Raw genomic sequence first — 19017 nt, forward strand, 5'->3', positions numbered from 1 at the left:
CTTATTTGATGTAAAAGATTGGGTGTTACGGTGCATTTAGATAGGGAAAATTAATTTGGGATTTAGTGCATGTTTGGTATTGCTTATTTGGGATGATAAGTGATTTTTTTTTTAAAATTTAAGAAGTCCAGCCCGTTTGGTAGACTATAGGAAAATCACTTATTGTTAAAAATTGCTGTGAGATAAAGCTATAAGGGAAAGCAGCTAATGAGGTGCTTTCATTTTCTGATTAAACAGGAATCAGTTTCGAAGAAGCGCTGGGTTTAATGATTATGCAGACATCATTTTATGATTATTCGGGAAATAGTACCAGCAACACTTTTAACAAAAATTTACCAAATGCCAAACTGCTTTCTCTTACAGCAAATTTCTCTCACAGTAAATCTAACAACGATTATTTTCACAGCACAGCAATGCCAAACTAACCCTTAGACAGCGCCGGTCTTGAGATTTTGGGGGCCCTGTGCTAACCTTAAACTGGAGCTTCAAATAAACTACACAAACTTACACCATTACGTAATGCCATACAATAAATGTATTTTTTTTTTCTTAAAGTAAAACTCATCATCAATTAGTATGCAAATTACAAATTAAATCATCTTTCATTATATAACCAATCAACATGATAATGAAGTATCTGGAAAAAAAAAAAAAAAAAAAAAAACCATGATAATGAGTAGTAAGTCATTTAGTATATATAATTTAGATAAATACTTGAATTTGAATTCATATTTAAATTTGACCATTTGCTTTTGAGTGACATTTATCAATTTTTTTGTTCGATTTTTTGTGTTGAAATCATTGAAATTGAAAAAAATAAATTGTCAAAGGATTAAAAAAAAAGAGCCAAGGAGAGATATTGGTGATGATTATTACTTACAGAAAATAACGTGTTTGCCTTTTTAATTATTATGATTATTAATTGTTGTTACAGAAAAAGAACTAAAACTATGATCTACACAAGCGGATTTTGAAGTTGTGCCCTGAATGGAAGTTGAGGCCCTGCAAACCAACACAATTGAAATGTCTTTGTGTCAAAAATTTGATTGCCTAGTATATGTATAACATTTATTAATATATACATATATTATACACATAAAAAAATTCGGGGGCCCTCAAAAATCAAGGGCCCTGTGCGGTGGCACCACTTGCACACCCTCAGGGCCGCCCCTGCCCTTAGACATACACCAATTCTCACATTTGGATTTATTTATTTATTTTTTGCTTAACTTCTCACGTTTGGATTAAAAAAAAAATATAGAAATTTCACTGTGGAAAAAAAAACAAACAAAAAATGGAAGGGGTGAATTTCAATTTTAAATTCTATTAAATAATTCTCATGGATTCTAGCCTGATTTTAATTACTTATATAGTTTTCTTTTTTTCTCCTAGAAACTTGGCTCGTCCTCACACACATCCTGCCAACGTGTTAGTGACATCACGAGACATTTGAGCCTGCCATGTCACCATTAAGAGTTCCAGTCAATTCAATAAGCACTACAAAACTACCATGAGAATCACGTTCATGCCAATTTTCTTTTTCATCCCCAAGCTTTATAAAGCTATGATCCTGTGACATGGCAAACTAGGTGTGGGCATTCAAACTAAAAAATTGAGTCGAATTAGATTTAAAAAATAAGAAAATTCGGGTTGATAAAAAACTGGACTGTATTGATCAAAAATTAGACTGGATCAGTTTGGTCCGGTTTCAATTCCAATTCTTGTAGTGAAAAAATTGGATCGGACGTGTATTTTTTTAATAATAAAATATTTAACCCAATGCTAAATTTCTAAACCTATAAGTAATCTTTTCTCAAGCCCAACTCTAAATCACCTCTTTTTGCATGAAATTGGACCATTAGTGAATTTTTAAGTCCAAAAAATAAAATTTTAGTTGGTTATGTAAAATAATAAAAATTCTAAAATTCTAAAAATATTTCTCATTGAAAATCGGAAACCAAATCGGCTTATAAGCAAATCAAACTGCGTAATTTTTTCGTTAAAATCAGACCGAACCATACCATATGAATAATTCCGGTATTAATTTGGAGTGAAAACCGGACTATGTCCATTTCTATGGCAAACTATGCAAGTGTTAGTCGTGCATGATTAACACATTTTTTATTCAAATTATTACGCCTTTTGTACTACAATACTCAAATGTATTTTTGAAATTGATGTTTGTGAGACTTACTAATGAACCAACGATAAACTAAGTTAGTGTCACACGTCCACACACAATATACACTATCGATCCCTCATTCAAATACCTAACCAGCAACACATGAACCTGTAATACATGCCCAAAACTAACATAAAGGGCATGATGTAAACACACCAAACTAGCATGATTTGGTGACTTCACAAGACATGTGAAAGAAAATAATAGAAGACGAATCTCCCAAACTTGACTTTGATGAAGACGCAAGACATGCTCAAGGTTTGAATGCTTGTGAACTTATGCCAATACATTATACATGGAATGATGCATAGAATTATTATGTGTAACGGTAAAATCAAACGTATTATTAATGTGACATTACAAGGTGTAAATATTTCATTCTTCGTTCAAAGTTGCAATCATTCTAGTGATAGAGACAACAAAGTGCAGATCTTATTTTGTCGCAACTGAATCTTTGCTTTAGATTGTTTATCCAATTATAAGTTTATCTATAAGAATTTATAAACCCTACAACATATTATATGTGTAATATTCCTACGAAGTTTTGTTTGATATGCAATATTTTATATGTTTGGTTTGTAAGATAATTTTAAAAATAGAATCGCGTTTACAACGATACTATATATAATAATGTAATCAGTGACGGATTCAAGATCCGTAATCCAAAGAGTCATAGTGTAAATGTTTCCACACACAAAAATTTAGAGAGTTTTCCTTTTTTCTTATTTATTTTTTCTTTTACAAATTCTTCAATTTCTTTATTCCAATTGTGATATGACATAATAAAAGATAAGTTGATTTTAATCACATATGCCATTGCCAACAACAAAATAAATATAACTATAAAAGTGGGTAGGAAAAAAAAAAAAAACAAAAAAAGAGAGAGTGAGTAGAAGATAGATCCATCTTCTTTATTATTATTATTATTATTTTATATTCTCTATTTCTTTTTTTATTTATTTAATATTTCCTCCTCTTTCTTTATTATTTTCCTTCTTCTTTCAGCCTCCCCCTCTCTTTTTTTATTCTTTCTTTCTCTCTCTGTTTCTTTCTTCCCAGCCTCCTTCGCCACTACCCCGCTGAAGAGGCTTTCTTTCATTGTTTCACAAATAAGAGCAGCACGAAATTAAAAAAGGAAAAAAATATTAGTTATTCCTTGCGTTGGTTTGGCTTTTGCATCAGTGCACACTTTAAAAACAAATGATCTATTGATTCCATGTTTGACCAACACAAGACACAAACAGGCTGGGCCTTTCGTCGAGCATCTGGTGTGTACAAAAGGGATCGCTCCGCAGCTTTCTAAGGGGTCGTCTATGGAGTACACAGCCACATTTCAGGCATTCCAAGGGTAGATCCCTCTTGTTCCAACGTGCGTCTCCCTCTGAATGTAATATATGATGCTTCCTCTAGCTATCCAAAGTGTCATTTTCTCCACCTTGTCACACTTTTAATTTGCAATGTCTAATGGCATGCATGTAATTAATATAATATTGTATCCAAAAAAATAAAATAAAGGGTTAATCGTTTTATTAGTCATTGAATTTAAACCCGATTTATATTTGAGTACCTCAATTTCCAAAATGGTTCATGTGGTCCTTCAATTTCACTTTCATTATGACAAATGGTCCTACTGTTAATTTTGTTAACTTTTCTGCTAAATGTAAGGGCAAAATAGCATTTTTGTATCAAAATTGATTAAAATATGAATAAAAAATTAAAAAAAAACTAAAAAAATTAAAATTAAACTCTCTATCCTGATTTCTACTCACCCAAAACTTAATTTTTCTTTTCTTTTTGTTGATTTTTTATTTGATTTTCTTTTATTGTTATTTTAAGTATATGATTTTTTATTCAATTTTTTTTTTGTTTTAATATAAAAATACCATTTTGCCCCTACATTTAACAGAAAAAGTTAGCAAAATTGACCATAGAACCATTTGTCTTAACGAAAGTGAAGTTAAAGAACCACGTGAACTATTTTGAAAATTGAGGTATTCAAATGCAAATTGGGTCTAAGTTCAGGGACTAAGAAAACAATTAACCCAAAAAAAAAATAAAAATTTCTAATCTTTTGCTTTTTCCTTTCCCACCATATAATATATGTGTCTTTCTCTCTGCATTTTTGGGGTCATTAATCAATTAATCCATGCGTATTAGGCATGCTAATTAAACACCCCTCCCTAAGACAATGATTATCGTTTTTTGGGGTAACAAAGTTGACCAAAGAAAGTAGTTGACTAAAGGCCCAAAGCAAACTATTACCAAACCAATGACCCTTTTTCTATGTTGCTAATACATTGGTCACCTTGGAAATGAAATCATTATGATAGAGAGATAATGCAACAATTAATCCCATATTATTGAGAAATTATCTTGTTATTTTCTAGACATATATTCGGTAAGAAAAATAAGAGAATGGATAGAAGAAGAAGAAGAAGAAGAAAAACTATTATTTGGTTGTTTATTTTCATGTGACAGTGTAGAGTGGTAAAACAATCTAATTAAGAAAAAAATGACGAGTTTAAATTTGATTATCGGTTTTTGTTTTCCGACAGTCAACCCAATTCGTTTATTTTCATGATTTCCTAGTGGAAGCTTCTTCTCTGAAAGAGTAGGATCTAGAGATCAGAATTTTAAAATATTTGCCAGCATGATTCATATAAACACTAAAAAAAAGAGTCAAATATAGACTTATATCCCAACACAATCATCAATCATGCATACATGTTAGATTTGAATATGCAGAGATACGGAATAGACCAAATTAAAAAGAATCTATGGAGAGATAAGGATTCACATGTTCATGGAAGAAAATGCATCAAAACTGTGAGCCCTTTGACAAATTAATCACTGGTCTCTGGCTTTTTCACAAAACCTTGCCCTTTTAGTCATAGTCATATGCCTTTAGGGGAACTATAAAACTTTTGGGTCACCGTCACCGTCAAATATAACCGAAAGCAAACGAATTAACATCATCATCATCAAGGTTTTCAAAGATTGGTATTGGGATTGGAATGTGTGGCTGGTTTTGCTTTATAACAAAGTTAGCAGTTAAAAGCGTGGTATCAAATCCAAATCTAGGAGACTTTGACTCCCACAGAGTTTGGGTCGGTACTTGTGAAGCCACAGTAGTAGTACTAGAACGGTGTTGAGGAGAAACGCCCGCGTGTCACGGGTGATTATTGTCGGCAATCACATGAAGAGAGAAATAGAGAGAAAAGAATACACTTGTGTGTCACATGTGAGTATTGTCGGCAATCACATGAAGAGAGAGATAGAAAGAAAAGAACATTGCATTCGACATAACGGAGTTTCTCTTAGGTATGAAGGGTACTCATGATTATGCACCTAAAATTGATTTGTTTAAGTAGTAATAATAATTTTCGCTTTTTAGACTGTCTTGGCCTTGACACGTTCTTTAAGTAGGTAGCCCCTAGTATGCACAACTCGATGAATTAAAATACAAACAAGAGTGCAATCATGTGTTGATAATCAACTAGACATATCAATTATAACTTCTTCCAATAACAAAAGTTGTCTTACAAGAAGGAATGTTGAGCTCGCTTTGGACGATTAGTCGTTGATTGACTGTCAACATAGCACGATTTGTCCTAATGATCAATCAAATAATACAACTATCTTGTTTGGGCTGGTATTGGGAATTTGGGAGGTAGGGTTTTGCAGACTTTTGACTTCTGTGCCAAGTCTTATCTGGCCCAATCACTTGCGTTGTAGGGAAAGAGCCAAGCTCCAATCTATATGCTTGCCCTAAGCTGAAAGTGATTCACTATTTGGCCAGGCCCACATGACAATTTAAACTCTTACTTTATCTCCACAAATGAATACCTTGTGTTTGTGTCTCTCATCGCGCATTGCAGCGGAATTCGATCCCTCTTCTTTCCTCGTACATTAGAACAATTAGAATATCGTTTTGTTCAAAAAAAGTCTCCTCTCCTCTTGATATTTCCTTTCATGCTCTATTGCCATGCATGCATTGGGCCTATATTTCTTTAAATTTTCATCTTCAATTAAAATGTGCATGGCAAGAAGATGTTCTCTTTTTTTAGTTCAAAACAGAGGTGCATTTGAATTTGAAACTTCTTTCGATAGTTAGTTCGAATTGAATGTTGTTGCGAAACAGTGAAAGAAAAGTAAATTTAAAATTGTACAGGATATTGGACAAAGAAAAGTAAAAGATGTGACCATACTGAATGTGAGATCAATATCAGTGGTAAACAAAGATTCATTCATTGATGTGCATGCAATATTTGCCGAGGCAGCCGAGAATCACCCAAAACGGGCAGTTGATGGAAATAGCCCAAAAGAAGAAACTGGTGCAGTAATAACAACAGCAAGGACAACAAGTGCATCAAATCATCAAGGCAAAGCATATATGCTTGTGTTTTTGTACACAGTGCAAAATGGGTCCTCCAAGCCCCTTTAGCATCTCGTGCCTTATTATTGAATCCAGTTTTGTTATTTTGTGCAGATGAAAAGGATACTAACAGATTTCCCATGTGAACCTTTCATGATTTCTGCCCCAATTTTAGGACCACTTTCATTTAACATATGTATATTTGCAGACAGCCTCTCCTGCCTTTCGATGTCCAAGACTCAAAACCCGTAAAGAAAAAAAAGGTTTTTTTTAATCACAAATGATTCTTAAGGTTTGCAAAATTATCACATTTGGTTCTTTATGTATTTTTTCTGACGTTATTGGTTCACATTAATAATTTAGATTCACATGTCATTATCTCATTGGATATGCGGGTACCAGATACATGCCACGTCAACAATTTAACATAAAATTTTACGGAACTTCACTACATGACAAAATTAATGTGTGAGGTGTAACATAAAGGACAAATAATGTCAGAAAAATACATGAAGGACCAAAGATGATAATTTCGCAAACCTCATGAACCATTTGTGATCAAAAGAAACAAGGGTTTAGGCTCTCTTTGTTGATTGTATTTGCCAAGTAAAATTTTAAAAGGAATTTACCATGTACACTAATTTTACCCCCTTGGACTGCAATATGATTCTTGGGTATATGGGGACGAAAATTGAATTCTTGCTAAAATTTAATACCAGATAAGTGCTCTACCATTAAAGTTAAAAACTCGTGAAGTTAAGATTCTTTTGCCTAGAATCCCATAGGGGGGGAGAATATAAAGTTGGAGGATTTAATGATATATAAAATGGCGATTTACCATGTAGCATCAACATATGGGAAATACAAACAAAACATGAAGTAGAAAATAGAAAGAAATGAACAACTATATTCCTTGTCTCTTCATGGATATTTTTGTATCGTTGCTTGAGTAGTACTTCAGAGTTCTGAGTATGGCAGCTTAACACAAAGAGAAACAGAAATACAATGCTACCCAAAAAAAAAAAAAAAACAGAAGGAGGATGAAGGAAGAAGGTTAACAAAAATTCATGAGCCTTTTCATCATTGAAATTCAGAGCATACACTACAACATCCAAATTAAACACTCTACTCCCCCCACTAACTTAATTCTGGCCATACCAGCAAAAATGGGACTCTCAAACTCACAATGTGATGATGATGAAATGATCTCTATCAGATTTTTTTTTTTTTTTTTTTACCTATGGCACACACATCTGTAGTGGTAGGCACTATTAATTGGGTCGTTTCCCTCCACTGGCACTTGCTCTGCTCTGCACTTGAACTTGCACCCTCTGCACTCATTAAAAGTGCATGTTGGGGCTGTGGATCCAATCATCAATCTCCTTGCGTAGTTCATGGTTTCCTTCCTGCTCTATACCCTCAAAATGATAAGCAATTATCAGCAGAATTGTAGAAAAATATTAATTTGCATATGCTTGTCAATAAATTCTTCACCTGCTTAAGTTGTTGTTCTTCTTGTGGGGGAGAAGAATCATAGACCCTTTGCTGGTGTGGAAGTGCTGCTACTTGGGTTCTGGATCCTGCAGCAAAAATTAACATAGAATCAAATGTTGCCATTTTCAAAACAAACTTGGCAAGTTGGCATACATAATGCTCTATCAATGCTTGGTGATTTGGTGGTTGGGAGAAAAGAAAAGAAAAGAAAAGAAAAGAGAAGGGAAGAAAATTTTGGACAATTGGCTCCCATTTGAATCCAAACAAATTTGGAAAATGCCCAACAGTGAGAGAGAGACATATGCAACATATATACTTTTCAAAAGACAGCAAAATTTGGTGAAAAAAAGTGCATATAATGAAAGATTAGAGCTAAGAAGAAAAGTGTGTGTGTAGATGTGGAAGATTTAAAGAAAGAAAAGGGTAAGAAGGAAAGAGCTAGTAATGATTAACCTTGTAAAACATATGCTGCAAAGATTAATGTGAAGAATAGTAAGAGTAATTTAGGTCTTGTTGCAGATTTGGCCATTTCTTCTTCTCTCTTTTTTTTTTCCTTTGGTTTTGGAATAACTTTGAATTGGAGAGATGAAATATTTGTGGTCAATATATTAGAAGGATAAGAGAGAGAGGAAGGAAGGAGAGGGAGAGGTTTTGCAAAGCAGCTAAGCTACTCAGCTACTACAAGAGATAGGCTGCAGCACTGACGAAGAGACTCAGAGGAGACACACCTAAGATTTGGTCCCTATATAAGGGAATCTTTTGAAGAATGACCAAGATGCCCATAAATTATGATAATCAAACATTATAATTTCAAGGGTAAAAGGGGGATTTTAAGTTGGCAAATCATTTGTTTGTCTTTAGAAGCGTGGTGGCAAAAATCTTACCCCACAGTATAGTCTCTGGACTCTAATACCAATCATGTGGTTTACACATACTAGAATTTACCAGGTCTCTTTTTTCTTTCTTTTTTTATTGGACCCCAAGGCACAGAAGGACCCAGAATTTTCCGAACAAGAAAGTAAAATAAAACATGTTGACTGAATGTACAATTCTCAAAGAACCAATTTTGAAACCAAAAGTTTCAGACTTGGGAAATGGTGTTTCTAGATTTGCTTCTCGTGTAAACTTTTTCCCCACTAGCATAGATGTACATTTTGGAAGCAGCATCTTCGCTAGGCTTTTTTCTTCTTTCTTTTTCCCTTTGGTGTGCTGGCGGAAGTCCTATTATGTATACTTCGAGATTTGCGTTGGCACGAGGCACCCATACTCTCCATTAGAGAAATGTTGTCAGCAGTTGACATTGGTTCATTGTTGATGTATGTACGATTTATTTTTAGGCTCACTGTTAAGATTTTAAAAGGACGGATTTTTGATCTACTATTAGCAACATCAATATTGTCTCAAACTTAATCACCAGAGATTTTATACAAAAGGCCTCAATGTTATTAGGTGTGGAACTATTCATTATACGAGACTTTATATTTTCTTAAGTTTCTGACGTGAGACTCTGTATATTCTTCAACGTTCACTACATCAACATTGCATGGTAAACGACTGTTACTAATCTATATCGTGTAAGTTTTGAAAATTAGACATTCAATTATTTAGTACGTAGATACAATCTTTGGTTGTCTTAAGCAGATTAGTAAACAAATGTTCCTTTCAACTAGGGTTTCCTTTTAACAAGTGACCAAAAATTTGGAAAACGGTTAAAGTCGGTTATAGCAAGTTTGGGAATTCCCGCGAATGCCCAACTTTGAAGAATACCATACCTTGCCTCCCACACCTCTCTACCTCTCTGCCTTTCTCTGCAATCTAAAAAAACCTGCACAAGTCAAATCTGAGGGACAATCCCTTTCCTTCATGCCAACCTCTCCTAAACTCAAAACCTCAGACTCATGACCCTCCCAAGCAAAGCATCCAACCTCTTCTCTTATATCACCTCCAACAACCATGTCCAAATCCCATCTTCACCATTCTAATCTCATTTCAGCTCTGCAACCCATTAACCATTTCATTCTTTTAGCTCTCAATCTTTCTTTCTCTGAAAATGGAATCTGAACAAGCAATGGCAGCTACTGTCTCAACCCAATTGACCACTTTCAAGTACTCGAACCGGGTTCTATTGAAAACCATATTGGAGAGAAGGGATGGTGGCCTAGAATTGGCTGGTGAGAGAGTTGTGGTTGGAGGGTGGGTGAAGTCCTCCAAGGAGGTCAGGAAAGAGCCTGTGCCCCTTATAGTTGGTGATCATAGGCCGGATGAACCTGAACCCAGATCAGATGTCAGCTGTGCCGAAATTCTTCAGTCTCGGATACCATTTTTAAGAGCAATTGTGAAGATCTTGGGAGGAAGCGGCGGCCATTACCCTCTTGGCGAAAAGCTGGAGGCTGCGGTTCATAAGCCCCCTCCTCCTTCCACTGTCTTCTTGAAAGTCAGTGATGGTTCTTGTGTTGCAACTCTTCAGGTAAATGCGAATAATAATAAATTTGATATGTATATAAATCTTATTCTGGGGGATTCTCCAAAATAAATAAATAAATATATATATATATATAACGAAATTGTATTGGCAATAGTGAATTTAATATGGCACATTTTGAATGTCTCTCTCAGGTGGTTGTTGAATCCTCACTAGCTCCACCAAGCCAGCTCTTGCATACTGGAACTTGTATCATAGTGGAAGGTTTGCTCCAGCAGTCTTTGGTACATGGTACAAATGTTATCGAGCTGAGAGTGGATAAAGTACATCATATTGGAACAGTAGATTACAGCAAGTATTCATTAGCGAAAAAACGTGTGCCTTTGGATAAGTTAAGGGATTTTTGCCACATTCGAGCTCGAACAACCACGGTAATTTGTATCTCTTTGTTATTTGGTTGTCTTTGTTTAAATTTTCTAACTATGATCTGTTGTGGAAGGTAAGTGTTTGACATATTCCGTTGGTATACATTGTTGATTTGTAGCTTAAGTCTTTGGGGTCTAACACATGTTCTGCTTTATTTAGGTGGCATCTGTTATGCGAATCCGCAATGCGCTGGATTTTGCAGCTCACACATTTTGTCAAAACCATGGTTTCCTTAGTGTGCAAGTACCGATTCTAACGACCACAGACTGTAAAGGATTCAGTGAAAAGTTCCAGGTTAGTAGTCTTTTTGGCAAAGCAGGTGAAAAGGAGAAGCCTCATCATAAGGCCATTGCTGAACTTGAAGGTGTTAGTCTAGATGTTATTAAGGCTGCTGTGAAGGAGAAAAGTAACTTGGTAGAGGAACTCAAGAGGACTGATAGCAATAAGGAAGCATTGGATGCTGCAGTGCAGGATTTAAGGAAAGCAAATGAATTAGCATCACAGTTGGAAGCAAGAGAAAAAACAAAACCAAAAACTTCTCAAAAGGTTGACAATGTTATATCTTCTGAGGATTTCTTCTCCAGCCCAACTTATCTAACCTGTTCTGGTCGAATGCATCTGGAGAGCTATGCTTGTGCCCTTGGAAATGTTTACTCCTTTGGTCCCAGATTTCAAGCAGATAAAGAGGAGTCCCCGAAACATGCTGCAGAGATGTGGATGTTTGAAGTTGAATTGGCATTTTCACAATTAGAGGTATTTTTTTTTTTTTTTTGGTCAAGACAATTAGAGGTATAAGCTAATGCTTTTGGCATGATTGAATTTTGGTCTAATACAGATTATAAGCACACAAATTTCTTGAAGATCATTTGTCATTTTGAATTGTTATCTTTGATTCCTATAGTTTGATGTGATCCTGTGAGTTACATACTTTTAATCAAACCTAACCATATCCTATGGAGCTTCCAGGATGCAATCAATTGTGCAGATGACTTTCTCAAGTTCCTCTGCAAATGGGTATTAGAAAACTGTCATGAAGATATGAAATTTGTCTCTCAACGAATCGACAAAACCAGAGCTGATCGTCTTCATTCGGTGATTTCAAGTTCTTTTGAAAGAATTTCCTACACCGAAGCATTAGATGCTATAAAGAAGGTTGATTGCATAAAATGGTCCTTGATGTAATTCTGTACAATTGTTTCTTTCTCCACAGATATTATTTATGAAGTTCTGTTGATCTTAATCTGACAGGTTACAGAGAAGAAAATTGATACAAAAATAGAGTGGGGTGCTGCATTAACAGAAGCAGATCTGAGGTATGCATATAAACATTGTGATAATGATCTAAATAGGCCAATATCACAGTTATGTGGTAAGGATATCAGCTCCGGCTGTTGTGGTGGTTCCTAACTATTTTTTCATGCATCGCAGTTATTTGGCTGATGAGATCTACAAGAAGCCTGTAATCATATACAATTATCCAAAAGAAGCCAAGCCATTTTATGTAAGGCTGAATGATGATGGAAAGACAGTTGCAGCATTTGATATCGTTGTACCGAAGGTAAGTTCATACTTGCTTTTCAAAAAAAATCATGAAAGACCCTTGTACCAGAACTTCTCCATCCCTATAAATCCCACATATATTTTAAACTGATTTTCAAGCTGAAAGACATTTTTGTTTGCAGGCTGGAAAGTTGATTTCTGGCAGCCAAAATGAGGAGCGCATCACTATTCTAACTACAAGGTCTTAGCATTCATAGTCTCATGGCCAAAAGGCTGTTCTTACTTTTCTTGTGAACATGGAAACATAAATCTCATATTTGCTGTTTCTTGTTTGCAGGGTTAAGGAATTAGGCTTAGCAAGAGAGCAGTACGAATGGTACTTGGATCTTCGCCGGCATGGAACTGTTAAGCACTCTGGATTCAGTCTTGAGTTTGATCTTATGGTTCTCTTTTCCACTGGCCTGACTGATGTAAGAGATGTTATCCCCTTCCCCAGAAGCTATGGCAAAGCCAACTACTAGCCAAACTCTAAGTGCAAACATGTAAATGACTCAAAGGGTGACAAAACCGTAGATATACATTGAGTACAAACATATAAATACATGTAAACGAATAAGGAAATTTATAATCAGAATGGCAGCCTTACAAAATTTCTGCACTCCTCTGAAGTTTGGCAGAGCAATTGGAACTGTCTTTGAATATTAGTCTACAAAATCTTTAGCGGATGTTGATGTCAACCATTATAAAATTGACCCATCATTATAATTCCAACTTTACACAATTTCTTGCGCTTTGCCCCACTTTAAACCCATTTCCACCAGAACATGGCATTCCATTGGCTTTGGAGCAAAATTGAACAAATGGTTGTGTTTTAAGGAGAAAGACTTCTATGAAACTGGGATAGCACTATTTTGCCATCTCCGACCAATAACGTTGTGACATGTGTGACAGCAATTCCACAGTGCATAGTATTATTGGTCGGGGATAGCAAAATAGCGTTATCCCCGTTGCAACTAAGTTTTTCTCGTCTTAAAGGGGCAATTGGTCCCATCAGTGAGAGGCTGAGATCCCACTGCAATGAGATGAAAATGACCTCACAACCAATTATTCTTAGATTGGTTTTCCAATCACAAGTAAACCCATCTCTATAATTGCATCTCTTTTTAGCAAAGTCAAATGAAATCATAATTATCAAAAGATTCAAGATGCATACTTATCAAAGCTGTAATTTTATCATAGAAAACACACATACATTATACATACATGTTAATGGAATTTGTTATGCCGCTTCTTCCTTTGGATTGTCTTATTTTGGCTGTGGCTTATTTTGAACCAGCATATACTATACATGAATACATAATCTATGGATCATAAACTACAGCCATTAAATTATTATCAGCCACAGGCAGGGTATTGTTTGAATCAAGAGGGAAGAAAAATGGATAGAGCTCATATCTGACATAACAGCTGCTATATAGAACTCTACAACCCTTGCGGTTGTCACAAAAGGTTCCGAAATTTCCCACTGCAATGGCCAAGCACTGAGAACAGTCTAGCTGAGACAAGTCCCTTGTGCACTGCACCAAAGCATATAGTGTCAAAAATGGTGACAGCTTGGTCTCACCTTTCCCAAGTCCTCCATTATTTGGTACAACAGCTTGTGCCTCAATCTTGTCCACCAGAGCTCCTAGTTCTTTGTTGAAGCTCTCGGGATCGGTCACATTATCGACATTCCCGTACAATATACCATAAGATGTATCAACTTTCCCAATGAAGCTCTTGTTGTTGTACCTCAAGAAGCAATAGTCGTACCAAATTCGAGCATCTGCCTGGTCTGGACAGCGCTTGCGGATTTGCTTTGCAGCGTCTTGGATGCAACTAGAGCAGTCTTTGCTGCCCACAACATCCCCTCTGCATTGAGCCAGGCCAAAGACTCGGTCTTGGCCTTTGCCATAGGAAGTAGCAAAAAAACCAAGTGAAGCAGTTTTGGGCACCAATTGAGCCAATAAAGTATCAATATTTGCTGATATTTGGCTAGCATTACTTATTTTAGTACTATCTTCGTTGCAGAAATCTCCCAAAGGGTCTTGAGATTCTGCACTGCAACAAGAGAAGAAGATCAGAACTAGCAAGAGAAGAATATGGCATGCCAAGTTAATAATCTTCATTGCGGCTCAGCTTACTAGCATTACATGAGATGAAAGATTCATTCGAGGCTGTTTTTATTAGCCACCAAGCAGTCAAGTGGTGGATGTGGATGAAGAAACCATTGCATTGCAGACAATTTTGACTTTGTTGGTTTTGCACTACATTCCACCACCAAAAAGAAAAAAGAAGCATTGCTTCTAGAAGGAGACCTTGGTTCCTATTTTGTTACACTCAATACCCACTACACAGAAATAGGAGCAAGCAGACAGAAGATTACACTGCACTGACAAACATCTGATTGTATTAGATTAGTTGAACAATGCACTAGAAAATCAAATTTACAAAAAGCTTAAACATGCTATAATGTAATTGCTTTTGGGAAATCATAAGAAACGAAAGTGTCTCCATTAAACTGAAGCACGGGTCTGCGGGAAGAAATGTCTGATCATTTCATGGTCAACTTTTTGGGCTTGCCTTACTGATTTATTGACTTCTCAATTGCTTTATGGGTCTTCTCTACTTGGAAAGATTCTACTTGTGAACTGCCAGAAAGGAATATAGACAAAAATAAAGAATATATCAAGGGAAAGAAAGTTCCATATTATTTTTCCATTTACATCCATTTCTGAGATAGTATGTGTATCTTTATTTTTTGTTTATTTAAATTCCTAATTCGACGCTCAACAAGAAATGTATTTTCCCAATCACACATTCTGCTTATAAGCGTTTTTATTATAAATACGTCGAAATCCTTACTAAGAAACCAAGTGAAAATGCATAAAATGTTTTCATGACCCAAAAAAATCACTTTTTAAGTTTTTCAATCACATATATTATAGTATCACTATTTGATAGATTGATCTAAAGAAATAAAATGAAATGATTATGTAAGATTTGTCCTTGGGATGCACCTCAATACCCCTTTCTAAGCATCGTAAAGCATACTTTCTTGAAACAATATATAATTACGTAAATTTGACAGTGATGGTCAAGTGCAGCTAGGATAATGTTTGAGACACCATTTTCTTTCTATTTTTTGTTCATGATTTTTTTTTTTTTTCCTTCTAATGCAATTGTGTTCTTTTTTCATCAAAATGATCCACATGATGATCATATACGTTACCATTAAACCAAGAGACAGGCTAAATATTCTCCACAACTAGCTGTCTTGACTTTCAATATCAATAGTTAAAAAGGCAACCTGTATCCGCATGCCAATAAAAGCCACTTTTAACTCAAACAAACACCGGCATTGAAGAAAAGTTATTGGGTGATCAACACAGCGTCACATAATGTTACAGTCCATTTATATTAGGCTTCATATCATATATGAATAAATAACACTACGTTCTTATGTGACGGTCGCATAAAATATTTTCACTCACCACTGAGTTGCCCACAACCCACTCAACTCAGTGAGTTTAAGGCCCAGCCCAAAACCCATAAAAGAGAACCAAAAAAAGAAAAAAAATCACCAAAATTTTATTAACCCGCCAATTACGCGGCTTTGTCCAAAGCTAATTTCCTGCGCTACAAAACTAACCCGAAGTTCCACTTTCTCACAGACAGACACACAAAACCTCTCCTTATCATAGGAAGGCCAAGCAATTCAGAGTCTCGAAGACTCTGAGAGAGAAACCCATAGAGAGAGAGAGAGAGCGGGCCAATGGAGGAAGAGGTAGGAGGAGAAGAGTACTTGTTCAAGGTGGTGCTGATAGGAGACTCGGCAGTGGGCAAGTCGAACCTGCTCTCGCGGTTCGCTCGAAACGAGTTCGACCCCAACAACAAGGCCACAATTGGGGTTGAGTTTCTGACCCAGGAATTGGAAATCGATGGAAAAATGGTGAAGGCCCAGATCTGGGACACTGCTGGTCAAGAACGCTTCAGGGCTGTGACCTCTGCTTACTATAGAGGCGCTGTTGGTGCTCTTATTGTCTATGATATCAGTAGGAAGACCACCTTTGAGAGTGTCAAGCGCTGGCTCGATGAGCTTACCAGTAAGTTTTTGATTGCCCCTTTTGTTAAGATTGGTTTTTTCTCTCTCTTTTTATGTTTAGTTGGTGAGAAAATGTGGGGAAAACGAAGAGATGTTTGTGGGTTTTGGATTGGATGATATGCAATTTTCAGTAACAGAGCGATTCTTTTTAGCTATGTTTGTCTTTGGTTTGCGAATTTGTGGATGCTTTATTTGGTTTGTTACATGTCCACTAACTTTTTTTCACAGTTGCTCTGGTTCTGATTGTACATGATGCAATTAAATAAGGAAACGACAATTTGTTGTCTGTGTTGCTTGTTTACTTCTTTTGTATAAATGGGAACAGAAAGGCTTCTAATTTGTTGGGGACATGTGCTTCCCCGGATACAGCTTTGCTGAGAATAAAGCCAGACTTCATGTTGGTGGTGTTCATGGATGGTTCTTATGGGTGATTAATGTGGGTGCCCAATAGGTGGTGATAATGGTCATTGGTTACAACTTGTAATAACTGGGTGCATAAAATCCCAAATGAGGAACAGCTACTACTTTTGTGGCTGATATTAGTGCCAATGTCAAGAGGGAACGTGTTTTATATTGATCTTCTTAGGGACTAAAATTTGGATGCTTTTTTGGTTGAACATTTATGAGGTTAGGTAAAGCGTTGAAGTACTAATTCAGGGTTTTATGATTTGTGGGCTGCCTAACATGGAGTTTGTTTATTCATATTGAAAGGCAACTGTTTCCAAACTAGTTGTCATCTTTTCATAAATGTTAGAACTTAAACATACCTTAGAAGCATCAGGGTGATGTCTTTTTATGTAAAAGGATGAAATAATTTCCTTTTCTAGTGTTTGATAGGCTTGCGTAGAATATTCCATCCAACAAATACAAATTCGTAGCATTTTTGTGTGTGCACATAATAGATGAACTTGTATTAATTAAGTGGCTAATACTTAATTTATACAACTTCTTAGAAAGCATGTTGTATCTACCCCTTGGTTTGCATTTATTTGTTTAAACTTTTTGGGTTGGTAATACTTCTTACGCAAGTCCGTTGAGTTTGGAAAACCCATTAATTGGTAATTTCACAAGCATGCTAGGAAATAGGATACCTCTTGATGAAAACATGCTCATGTTACTGTTGACATATGCAATCACCAGGGAAGGCATACACTCTGTTTTATTATTGCATTGCATTAGCTTAGGTGTTCTTCTCTTTACTTAACTAAGGCATATTAATGTCAATGGAACAAAGGCACCACAAAGTTCTGAGTGATAGGTGACGAGCCGTAGTACTGAATATATAAGGTTTATGTCAACATGGTAATCTTTGTAGTTTCATTTTGATTTGTGGTTGCTCAGCTTTTTTATTTTATTTTTTATTGTGCTGATTGTTATCATCTAGTTACCATCCCTGGAATTGATAAGAAGAATTTATGTTCATATCTCCAATCTATTAAGGGTCAGATAGTTAATGCTTAATTGAATGATTATGCAGCTCATTGCGAAACAACAGTAGCAAGGATGTTGGTAGGAAATAAGTGTGATTTGGAGGATATCAGGGATGTGAGCGTGGAAGATGGCAAAAGCCTTGCAGAAGAAGAAGGCCTATTCTTCATGGAGACTTCTGCACTGAATGCTACCAACGTTCAAACGGCTTTCGAGATGGTTATCCAGGAGATTTACAGCAATGTCAGCAGGAAAGTCCTAAATTCCGATTCCTACAAGGCCGAGTTATCTGTCAATCGAGTAAACCTGGTGAACAATGGGGCAGACTCAAGGAAAAGTCGGATGAATCTCTCGTGTTGTGCTGGATGATCTCTCTCTATTACCCAAGTTTCACATTTCTATTTAGACTGTTCTTTCTCCCCAGCCCTAAACAAATATTTCTATCCTGGTTATCGTTAGGGTGGTTGCTAGGGTTATTGATGTCTGAGCTTGTCATTCACAAATCTGTCTTTGGGGATTAGCCATCAATAAGACTATTTTTTTTATTTAATTTGAAGTTCTTATTGTGTTGTGAGTTCTGGGAGTAAATTCAACAATAGGTTTCAGTGATGAAGGAGCAGGTAAACATACGAGTATGGGAAACACCCACATGTTTCTTCCAAAATCTGATTTTTGAACAATTTGAGTTCTTTATGTTGGATTGGAATTTAAGCATGTTTGAGATGTATATTACTTTTTATAAATTGGGTTCATTTCATTTTAATACTCCAAACTCTCACCCTTAAGGCACGTTTGTCCATGTACTCTTAATTTTAACAATCAAGTACCCTAATCTTTTTAATTTTTTATAATTTGGTTCCGGCGTTAATTTCACAATTAAGATTTTTGTTAATTGCCTATGTGGCAAGCTTGGGTCCCACTTATTCGTTTCTTTAGATCTTAGTTGAAGGGTATTTTCGAGTCATTGATGTCTTCTACAAGTACTGTTTGGGCAGGAAGACACCGATTGTCCGAAAATACCCTTCAACGAACATTGAAATAAGTGA

The 19017-nt window shown here is 35.8% G+C and overlaps 4 protein-coding genes across 4 annotated transcripts; 2 read left to right on the forward strand and 2 right to left on the reverse strand.

Moving 5' to 3' along the window:
• Positions 1 to 7611: 7611 nt before the first annotated feature.
• LOC117637738 (EPIDERMAL PATTERNING FACTOR-like protein 9) lies at positions 7612 to 8756 on the reverse strand. The gene is made up of 3 exons (XM_034372725.1): positions 8505 to 8756; positions 8052 to 8137; positions 7612 to 7968 (listed from the first exon to the last, which is right to left on the reverse strand). Exons 1-3 carry the CDS (start codon positions 8578 to 8580, stop codon positions 7792 to 7794), a joined length of 339 nt encoding a protein of 112 aa, XP_034228616.1. The 5' UTR covers positions 8581 to 8756; the 3' UTR covers positions 7612 to 7791.
• A 1161-nt stretch (positions 8757 to 9917) lies between these two features.
• LOC117637182 (asparagine--tRNA ligase, cytoplasmic 2) lies at positions 9918 to 13057 on the forward strand. The gene is made up of 8 exons (XM_034372014.1): positions 9918 to 10518; positions 10668 to 10904; positions 11059 to 11652; positions 11866 to 12051; positions 12148 to 12212; positions 12328 to 12457; positions 12582 to 12640; positions 12737 to 13057. The coding sequence occupies exons 1-8, from the start codon at positions 10102 to 10104 to the stop codon at positions 12918 to 12920; spliced, it is 1872 nt and encodes a 623-aa protein (XP_034227905.1). The 5' UTR covers positions 9918 to 10101; the 3' UTR covers positions 12921 to 13057.
• Positions 13058 to 13676: 619 nt separating this feature from the next.
• Positions 13677 to 14583, reverse strand: LOC117638051 (cysteine-rich repeat secretory protein 55). The gene has a single exon (XM_034373133.1). It carries the CDS (start codon positions 14565 to 14567, stop codon positions 13761 to 13763), a length of 807 nt encoding a protein of 268 aa, XP_034229024.1. The 5' UTR covers positions 14568 to 14583; the 3' UTR covers positions 13677 to 13760.
• A 1483-nt stretch (positions 14584 to 16066) lies between these two features.
• On the forward strand, positions 16067 to 18734 carry LOC117637104 (ras-related protein RABA5b). The gene is made up of 2 exons (XM_034371897.1): positions 16067 to 16544; positions 18021 to 18734. The coding sequence occupies exons 1-2, from the start codon at positions 16214 to 16216 to the stop codon at positions 18338 to 18340; spliced, it is 651 nt and encodes a 216-aa protein (XP_034227788.1). The 5' UTR covers positions 16067 to 16213; the 3' UTR covers positions 18341 to 18734.
• The last annotated feature ends 283 nt before the right edge of the window (positions 18735 to 19017 follow it).

This window comes from Prunus dulcis, chromosome 8 (assembly GCF_902201215.1).
Source record: "Prunus dulcis chromosome 8, ALMONDv2, whole genome shotgun sequence".
NCBI lineage: Eukaryota > Viridiplantae > Streptophyta > Magnoliopsida > Rosales > Rosaceae > Prunus > Prunus dulcis.

Bases quoted from the DNA above. Each gene is read 5' to 3' on its own strand.
- LOC117638051 (XM_034373133.1), bottom strand. From the start codon at position 14,567: ATGAAGATTATTAACTTGGCATGCCATATTCTTCTCTTGCTAGTTCTG.
- LOC117637182 (XM_034372014.1), top strand. From the start codon at position 10,102: ATGGAATCTGAACAAGCAATGGCAGCTACTGTCTCAACCCAATTGACC. The intron at 11,653-11,865 runs GTATTTTTTTTT...TGGAGCTTCCAG, and splicing joins TGGCATTTTCACAATTAGAG to GATGCAATCAATTGTGCAGA. The intron at 12,213-12,327 runs GTATGCATATAA...CATGCATCGCAG, and splicing joins TTAACAGAAGCAGATCTGAG to TTATTTGGCTGATGAGATCT.
- LOC117637738 (XM_034372725.1), bottom strand. From the start codon at position 8,580: ATGGCCAAATCTGCAACAAGACCTAAATTACTCTTACTATTCTTCACA. The intron at 8,138-8,504 runs GTTAATCATTAC...TTTTTGCTGCAG, and splicing joins TGCAGCATATGTTTTACAAG to GATCCAGAACCCAAGTAGCA. The intron at 7,969-8,051 runs GTGAAGAATTTA...TTGAGGGTATAG, and splicing joins AAGAACAACAACTTAAGCAG to AGCAGGAAGGAAACCATGAA.
- LOC117637104 (XM_034371897.1), top strand. From the start codon at position 16,214: ATGGAGGAAGAGGTAGGAGGAGAAGAGTACTTGTTCAAGGTGGTGCTG. The intron at 16,545-18,020 runs GTAAGTTTTTGA...ATGATTATGCAG, and splicing joins CTGGCTCGATGAGCTTACCA to CTCATTGCGAAACAACAGTA.